Source organism: Rutilus rutilus (genome assembly GCF_951802725.1).
Source record: "Rutilus rutilus genome assembly, chromosome: 7".
Classification (NCBI taxonomy): domain Eukaryota; kingdom Metazoa; phylum Chordata; class Actinopteri; order Cypriniformes; family Leuciscidae; genus Rutilus; species Rutilus rutilus.
The window spans coordinates 47856588-47866587 of record NC_140221.1 but is presented as its reverse complement, the minus strand read 5'-3'; the positions used below and the strand labels follow the sequence as shown (position 1 = coordinate 47866587).

Here is a 10000-nt window from a genome sequence, read left to right as displayed (position 1 = left end):
AACCTACCCATCACACACACAAACAAACACTAACCCGACCCCTAAACCAACCCATCACACAAACACTAACCCGACCCCTAAACCAACCCATCACACACACACACACACACACACACACACACACACACACACACACACACACACACACACACACACACACACACACACACACAAACACTAACCCGACCAACCCATCACACACACAAACAAACAGTAATCCAACCCCTAAACCTACCCATCTCACACACACACACACACACACACACACACTAACCTGACCCCTAAACCTACCCATCTCTCACTCACACACACACACACACACACACACACACACACACACACACACACACACACACACACACACACACACACTAACCTGACCCCTAAACCTACCCATCTCACACACACACACACACACACACACTAACCTGACCCCTAAACCTACCCATCTCTCACTCACACACACACACACACACTAACCTGACCCCTAAACCTACCCATCTCTCACTCACACACACACACACACACACACACACACACACAGCGCTGCATCTACACAAACAGCAGTATTGACACACACTGTATCTGCCGCTGGGGGTTTTTGTTTATACATTTACACAATTGATTTATTCATTTAAAAAACAGCAACAAGAAGAATCTGACAGAAACACTGCACACACACATGCACACACACCATTCTTCAGCTCGTCTGAATGTTAATCACCTCAACAGCTCAACACACACACACACACACACACAGAGCTGATTCATCTCAGAAAACGGACAATGAGTGGAATTAACAGTTGCAGGTCAATTTGACATTCAATCTAATCGATCACAATCATATTAGACATATAGAAATAACTACTGATTTATTAGTAACATTTTCTAGGGTGAAGCGGCCACACAATATGAATTTTATCCCCCCCCCCCAAAAAATAAAAAAATTAATCATATGTTTCAATAAACATCAATAAAGTATGTTTTAGATGCTGTAACTTACATTGTTTACCGTTTTTAATTCTTTTTGTATGAGATAAAGTATGTTTTAGATGCCGTAATTCAAGTTTTTACCATTTTTATAATTTTTGTATGAGATAAAGTATGTTTTAGATGCCGTAACTTACATTTTTTACCTTTTTTAACCCTTTTTGTATGAGATAAATTATGTTTTAGATGCCGTAATTCAAGTTTTTACCATTTTTAATAATTTTTGTACGAGATAAAGTATGTTTTAGATGCTGTAACTTACATTGTTTACCGTTTTTAATCCTTTTTGTATGAGATAAAGTATGTTTTAGATGCCGTAACTTACATTGTTTACCGTTTTTAATCATTTTTGTATAAGATATTGTTTTAGATGCCGTAATTCAAGTTTACCATTGTTTATAATTTTTGTATGAGATAAATGATGTTTTAGATGCTGTAACTTACATTGTTTACCGTTTTTAATCCTTTTTGTATGAGATAAATTATGTTTTAGATGCCGTAATTCAAGTTTTTACCATTTTTATAATTTTTGTATGAGATAAATGATGTTTTAGATGCTGTAACTTACACATTGTTTACCGTTTTTAATCCTTTTTGTATGAGATAAAGTATGTTTTAGATGCCGTAATTCAAGTTTTTACCATTTTTATAATTTTTGTATGAGATAAAGTATGTTTTAGATGCCGTAACTTACATTGTTTACCGTTTTTAATAATTTTTGTATAAGATAAATTGTTTTAGATGCCGTAATTCAAGTTTTTACCATTTTTAATAATTTTTGTACGAGATAAAGTATGTTTTAGATGCTGTAACTTACATTGTTTACCGTTTTTAATCCTTTTTGTATGAGATAAAGTATGTTTTAGATGCCGTAACTTACATTGTTTACCGTTTTTAATCATTTTTGTATAAGATATTGTTTTAGATGCCGTAATTCAAGTTTACCATTTTTTATAATTTTTGTATGAGATAAATGATGTTTTAGATGCTGTAACTTACATTGTTTACCGTTTTTAATCCTTTTTGTATGAGATAAATTATGTTTTAGATGCCGTAATTCAAGTTTTTACCATTTTTATAATTTTTGTATGAGATAAATGATGTTTTAGATGCTGTAACTTACACATTGTTTACCGTTTTTAATCCTTTTTGTATGAGATAAAGTATGTTTTAGATGCCGTAATTCAAGTTTTTACCATTTTTATAATTTTTGTATGAGATAAAGTATGTTTTAGATGCCGTAACTTACATTGTTTACCGTTTTTAATAATTTTTGTATAAGATAAATTGTTTTAGATGCCGTAATTCAAGTTTTTACCATTTTTATAATTTTTGTATGAGATAAATTATGTTTTAGATGCTGTAACTTACATTGTTTACCGTTTTTAATCCTTTTTGTATGAGATAAAGTATGTTTTAGATGCCGTAATTCAAGTTTTTCCCATTTTTATCATTTTTGTATGAGATAAAGTATGTTTTAGATGCCGTAACTTACATTGTTTACCGTTTTTAATAATTTTTGTATAAGATAAATTGTTTTAGATGCCGTAATTCAAGTTTTTACCATTTTTAATAATTTTTGTATGAGATAAAGTATATTTAGATGCTATAACTTACAATATTTACCATTTTTCATAATTTTTGTATAAGATAAAGTATGCTGATGCTGTAACTTACGTATTTTACCATTTTGAATAATTTTTGTATGAGATAAAGTATGTTTTAGATGCTGTAACTTTTCATTGCTGTAACATCAAGTATAAGATTTTTTTTAAAGTCCCTTGTGATCTTATTTAGTAAAAAGCAGTAAGTGGTCACTGTCTATTAGAGACGCATGGATGTTCTAACAAATCCACTGTTAAAAACAAATCATCCACCCGCCACCCTTGTGTATATTTTAGTTAAAGCCGTTAAGTTATTAAGCAATATCTCATGTCGTTTTTTTCGTTGCTTTAGCCACAGGTTTTCCTTGATTATTTTTCCCTGAAGAGACGAACGTAGTTTTAAAAAAACGAAAGTAAAAGAGTGATGCACGTTCATTGCATTTTACCTAGAAATAAGAGTTTTGTGTCTTTATTAAAATCAACACATTAATGATTTCTCTCTCATTCACCCGCAATTAATTGTAATGTTTTTTATTTTTTACTTGTCCTGCCCGACCTGATCATACAGTGTTCGCTGATTTGTTTTTTAACTAGTGCTGATTTTGCAGTGAACAATTTCGAAAAAAAAAATCAAATCATGTCTTTTTCATGGCGGGCAAAAAAAATTATAATAAAAAATTACCAAACACATATGCAAAAAACTCAAACTTTGGAAAAACATTCAGATTTTCAGCTATGTCGTCAGGCACTAGTGAGAAAGAGCCTTGATTCCTCATTACACAAACCCTTTAAATCAGACGGATTTCTGTCAAGTTGTTCATACGACAAGAGTTCAAGGGTTCAACCCTGAAGGAACAAGATCCTGTAGGAAACTCAGCAGGATGAGCAAGAAATTGGTGTGTGTGTGTGTGTGTGTGTGTGTGTGTGTGTGTGTGTGTGTGTGTGTGTGTGTGTGTGTGTGTGTGTGTGTGTGTTATCTCATTATGGTTTGGCTGTGACTGATCTAAGAGCTTCTCTCTGTGGGAACACCTGCACACTCTATAATCTGACTAATTCCACAGAAATCCACCCGCTGCCCAAGAGTGTGTGTGTGTGTGTGTGTGTGTGTGTGTGTGTGTGTGTGTGATTAATACATTATTAAATATGTTTTTTCCCCATTGAAATGGTTTGTTATCAAAGTTTATAGCAGTAAATACTATCATATGAACTGATTTACTGATATACACTACCGGTGAAAAGTTGGTAGTGTCTCTTAACAAAAATAAAAGAAATAAGAGTCTCTTCTGCTCTCCAAGGCTGCGTTTATTTGATTAAAAATACAGTAAAAATTGTGAAATATTATTATAATTTAAATCATCTGTTTTCTATGTGAATATACAGTAAAGTGTAATTTATTCCTGTGATCAAAGCTGAATTTTCAGCATCATTACTCCAGTCTTCAGTGTCACATGATCCTTCAGAAATCACTCTAATATGATGATTTGATGATCAAGAAACATTTATGATTATTATCAATGTTGAAAACCGTGATTAACTACCATTCAAAAGATCGGAGAAAGAAAGATAAAAAAAAATTATAATATTTGTATTCCTCAAGGATGCGTTAAATTAATCAAAAGTGACAATAAAGACATTTATAATGTTGCAAAAGAATCTATTTTAAATAAAATGTTGTTCTTTTGAACTTTCTATTCATCAAAGAATCCTGAAAAATAAAATGTATGCATTTCCACAAAAATATTAACGGACACAACAGTGATAATAAGAAATGTATCAATACTGCAATGTGTTTACTGTGATATTAAAGTACTAATACGGTGATTTAAGATGATGTGTGTTCTGCACACCCGGAGCTAACAGTCCTAAAGCCTTAAAGCAGATTCATAATAAACTCAGAGCTTTACGCCACAGGCTTAATGAATTAATTCAGATCCTCTGTGTTTCACTTAAACCTGCAGAGCAATCTGTGCACCGAGACACATTCCGGCCCACTATAACAAATCCAGCAATTACACAAGAGAAGTAATCACTTTAAAGGCTACAGAAATAGCAGCAAGTCAGTGTAAGGATTAATAACCCGTAATTAACAGACACATGGAAAAATGACATTGGCGAGGCCTTGTGCTTCAGACCGGATGAGCGCTTCACTCACCGCGTCTCAGGTTGGTCCAGTCCACGGAGGAGAAGAACGGATGCGAGCGCAGGCCTTCGTATCCCAGACGCTCCCGAGATCCACATAACACACTCTGGAGGAGGTCCACGAACTGAGCGCTGGCTTTAGGCTCCTCTGGGAACTTCAGAAAACGCTGGGAGCAAAACACACACATGAAAACATTACATTGTTGTGTGCAGAGTTGGGTTATGTGGCTTTAAAGACGATCGATTTCACTAAACTTAGTTGAAACTTGAACTGAATTGAGCTGAATAACGACACTTATGCTTATAGCTGAAATTGAATCACCATTTCAACAACGTTCAGCACATCTCTTGATATTTATGTATTCACTCTTAATTAAAACAGATTTAAAATAATTTAAAAAGGCCATATAATGTCCTTTTTCAAAGACTTGATGTTGTTTCAGGCTCTACTAGAACAGGTTTTCCTGCTTGAATGTTGATTATTTTCCTCATATTCTCCATTGTTGCGGCTCCTCTCTTCCCAGTCTGTCAGTAACGCTCTGTTTACTTCCTGTCTCTATGAAGCCCCTCCTTCTGAAAAGCACACTGTCCTCTGATTGGTCGGCTGGAGCAGTGTGTTGTGATTGGTCGAGCGCTTCAAGTGTTTGGGAAATGTCCCGCCCCTTTCCATACAAACACTACTAATTAACTCAACCAGGCCCCGCCCCTTTATTCTGCGCATTAATTATTTAAATGAGGAATACTGTGACGTGTTTGTTCCCGGAAGAAACTCAAGACTACAATGGAGAAGTTTCAGGGAGTAATTTCACAGACTGTAAAAAAAATATAGACGCAGTGTCCGTGACGTAGTGTTTCTGAAGAGCGTTTTTGAAGCCCAAAGTGGGCGGAGCCGGCCGTCGCCATCTTGGCCGCGCGTCACTCCCGGATAAACGAAAATGTGCAGCGAGGAGGATTAGCTGCGGTTACGTGACGCTAACAGACAGCAGACAAACGGCTAGTAGTGACATCAGCTGCAATCCACCTGTCACTCAAGTGGCCACGCCCTTAATTATGCAGAACTTTAAGGCTTAATATAATTTAAACAGAAAAAAATTTATTCACCCCCCTCACAGTTTCATGAAGGGCAAAATTAACTATATAGACCAAAACCACTTTTTGCACCAGGCTGTAAACACGTGTTTTTCTGCTGTAAAGTTGGGCATTTTAACATGGAGGTCTATGGGATTGACTCTCTTCTGCAGCCGGTCTCTAGTGGCCAGTCGATGAACTGCAGTTTAAGTTTTAGTTTCAAGAGAGAAACAGGAAAGTTGCCTCTTGAGTAATATATACAATAATCTACATTTATGCATTTGGCAGACGTTTTATCCAAAGCGACTTACATTTACATTCTAATCAGTTCTTGCTTTCTCTGGGAATCGAACCCATGACCTTGGCGTTGCAAGCGCCGTCGCTCTACTGTTTGAGCTCCAGCATTACTAATAATAAAAAGTAATTCACACTCCTGGATTCACCTGAAAATTGATGATGTTGTTGATGGTTTTAGTGGATGTGCCGTCAGCGAAGGGTGATTTCATGTAGATCATCTCGTAAGCGATGACGCCCAGGGACCACCAGTCGCTCTCGGGGCCGAAGCTGAGTCCCGACAGGATCTCAGGGGCCGTGAAGTCTGGAGTTCCCACCGGGAGTTTGGAGCACGTCACCTATTCCAAATAACCACACACCAATGAATTAACCTCTGGATATCAAAGTGAAACATGGTGCACTGATGAACATGAACATATTTAAACTAGGGCTGTCAACGTCAACACCGTGTGCTAATAACTACACGCGCCGCGCGATAAAAGCCTCTTCTCCACGTTAATCAGAGTGTGTGTCCTATCCAGCCGCGACGGCGACACGCGACGATTCTGTTTTAGAAACGGTTTCTATTTTTCTGTGACGTCGCGCTGGAACAACAAACACAAAGTGTGGCGATGATGATCTCAGGTGCTGTTTATGTGCTTTATTTAATGTTAAAAGCGTGTCATGTGACTCTGAATATCATTTAGTGCTCCAGCTTTGTGGCTGTAAAAGCAACAGTGGATAATTCACCTCAGATCCTGAAATTAAACAAATGGAAACAAGAACGTTCAAACTGTGAACAAACAAGTGTATTTGACAAAGATTGTTTTAGTAACTCAGTATGTATTTTTAATAATGTTTAAATGGTGTAATATTTGTGAATTTGATTATGTGGCGACTTATCCATGTTCTTGCGAGTGCCGTCGAGATTACTCTCTGGTGCCGCGAGACTCCGCCCACACACTGTTCTGACTGGCTGACTCCGCCCACACGCTGTTCTGATTGGCTGTGGGTTTGATTGATTTTGACGCATCTCGCAGTAGTGTCGCGTCTAGTGTGGACAGAGAAGTTATTTGTCGCTGGAATCTTGTCCAGTTTAACGCGTTAACGCAATTAACGTTTAAATATTAAGCAGCACAACTGTTTCCAACATTGATCATATTAGAATGATTTCTGAAGGATCAAAAGACACCAAAGACTGGAGTACTTGCTGATGAAAATTCAGCTTTGCATCACAAAAATAAATTACATTTTAAAATATATTAAAAAAGAGAACCATTATTTTAAATTGTAATAATATTTCATAATATTACTGGGTTTTTTTGTTTTTTTTTACTGCAGGCTTGATGAGCATAAGAGACTTCTTTCAAAAACATTAAAAATAGTAATGTTTCCAAACTTTTGACTGGTACTGTATAGCTTTCAATTACACTGTAATGATGAATGGCTAAAATTAATGTTTAAAATTCGGGGGGAAAATTATTTCCTTCGAGACATCAGTGGCTGTATTAGTATCAGAGATACTGACCTTTATTCATAAAAAGATGCCATTAAACAAGTATTTAAAATATAGTGTCTTTATGTTGGAGATTAACTGTGAAATTATTACATTATGATTAATCTAGTAAATATTTTTAATCGACTGACAGCACTAATTTAAACCCATTTATTCAGCATCACATGAAAGGGTTTCTCTCTGATATATATATATATATATATATATATATATATATATATATTAGTGTTGCACGGTGTACCGATACTTCAAAAGTATCGCGATACTCGGAAATTAAAAACGTCACGATACCTAAATTTATCAGTATCGATACTTAAAAAAAAAAGAAAAAAACGCCTCCCTATGGACGTCTGTGTTTTTTTCCTGACGCACGCAGCAAAGAACCTGCCGCTGTCAGTGTCATGTGACAAAACACTACAGCGAGATGGCTGCATGTGCGAGCACAAGTGGTCCACGACTCGTAGAAAAAGATGACGCGAGGAGTGACATATGGAAGTACGTTGCCTACCTTGCTCTGTTGCACGGTGCACCAATACTTCAAAAGTAAATCGGAAATTAAAAACGTCACGAATCACGATTCCTTAATTTATTAGTATCGATACTTCTAAGAATGACCGCGTTACAGATTTGTAAGGCCGGCGACACACTGGCTGCTTGTCGTGTCCCTTTTTATTTCGGATCCCATGTTAACTGCCTGCGTGACACACGCGCCTGGGCCATACTGTCTATGGTCTGGGCGCAGCTCGAGACGCGCGGAAAACGCGTGCATGCTATAAATAGAACCGACGCCTATTTTTCACGCGTCATGCAAGCGTGTTGGAAGCGTTCCCAGGCAAAATAGAATAGGAAAAGATGTTTCTATGTCATTTTGACACGAATACATATTAATAAATGACATTTTGATGTTTGAAAGTTTTGACATAAATACAATATAAATGTAATTAAAAAAAATATTATCGATTTTCAAATATTGCACCTCTCAATACAGAATGAATTATTCTGTAGCCTATTTTGCCGTCAACACTGCCAACGTTGTCTTTGCTGCTATATATTTATGTTTAACATGAAGTATAGGCCTTCCACAACTCTCTCCCCACATGTCAAATATATCACCAATGAGGCTTATCATATGTTACCAATATTAAACATTGTTTAATATAATCGCTGTTCATATTTTTATTCAAAGTTCAGAATCAAGATAAAGCTCTTATGTTTCTTATGATAAATGAGATAATGCTGCTAAATTTATAAAAAAAATGTACCTTGAATGTCATTGCTCTAATTTATTTTTTATATTTTTATATTTCATATTTTGTTCAAATGTTTAATATATCTGCTGTTCATATGTTCATTTATTAGTGTGTTATATGATTAGAATGTTGTCCCGGTTTTAAAATAAAGCACAGCAATGATATTTGAGAGTGTTTCTCCCTTTCAGGAAAAGTATCGAAAAAGTATCGAAATCGCAATACTTGACTTGGTATCGGTATCGAAACAATAATTTTGGTATCGTGACAACACTAATATATATATATATATATATATATATATATATATATATATATATATATATATATATATACACACAATAATAATAATATCTTCACACTCATACCGTTCTGTTAGCCGTCAGTCTGGCTGCCGATCCGAAGTCCGCCAGTTTAATGTGACCCGTGCGGTCGATCAGAATGTTCTCTGGTTTAATATTCCTGACAAAAGAAAGAGAACAAGCAGAAATGTAATGTAATGTAAAAATAATTAATTGTTTATGATTTATTATTATTATTATTATTATTATTATTAAATAGAGCATATATTTTTATTATACATAAATTATTTTATTATACATAATTATTTATTATACATATTATGTGTGTAATATACAAAATTATACATAAATTATAAATAAATTGGCATAAGTATGTACAATATGTGTATGTATACAAATAAATATATAAAAAAGATACAAAAAAGTATACATAAATTATTAATAATATAAAATGCTCTCTGGAGTGAGAATGCCCCTCCCCCTAATAAATACCACCTATCAGTGACTAGCAATAGCAAGTAGCCAATCGTGTTCATGGATGTGAAGTGTTTGGTGTACCTGTGAACGTATCCCATCTGATGCACCGAGTGAAGGGCCTGAACGAGCTCGGCCAGGTAAAACTGAGCCATAGACTCGTCAATCTGATCTTCATATCTGTTCATCAGAGCCATGAGGTCACCGCCGGGCAGATACTCCATCACCTGCTCTCACACACACACACACACACACACACACACACACACACACACACACACACACACACACACACACACACACACACACACACACACACTGGTGAAGAGTCGCAAGAGGAAAAACACAAAACTGACCAGATTAATCTGTTCATTTCATTTGAAGAAG

At 35.6% G+C, this 10000-nt stretch overlaps 1 protein-coding gene across 4 annotated transcripts in view; it reads right to left on the bottom strand.

Annotated features, from left to right (window-relative positions):
- Nucleotides 1–10000, bottom strand: part of cita (citron rho-interacting serine/threonine kinase a) — a 116421-nt gene that overhangs the window by 90397 nt on the left and 16024 nt on the right. For all 4 annotated transcript variants that reach the window (XM_084415361.1, XM_084415362.1, XM_084415363.1 and 1 more), the window contains exons 6-9: nt 9698–9840; nt 9206–9299; nt 6245–6433; nt 4747–4900 (exon numbers count right to left, since the gene is read on the bottom strand). In XM_084415361.1, coding sequence (XP_084271487.1) covers nt 4747–4900; nt 6245–6433; nt 9206–9299; nt 9698–9840 — 580 coding nt within the window. The remainder of the gene's footprint in view (nt 1–4746; nt 4901–6244; nt 6434–9205; nt 9300–9697; nt 9841–10000) is intronic.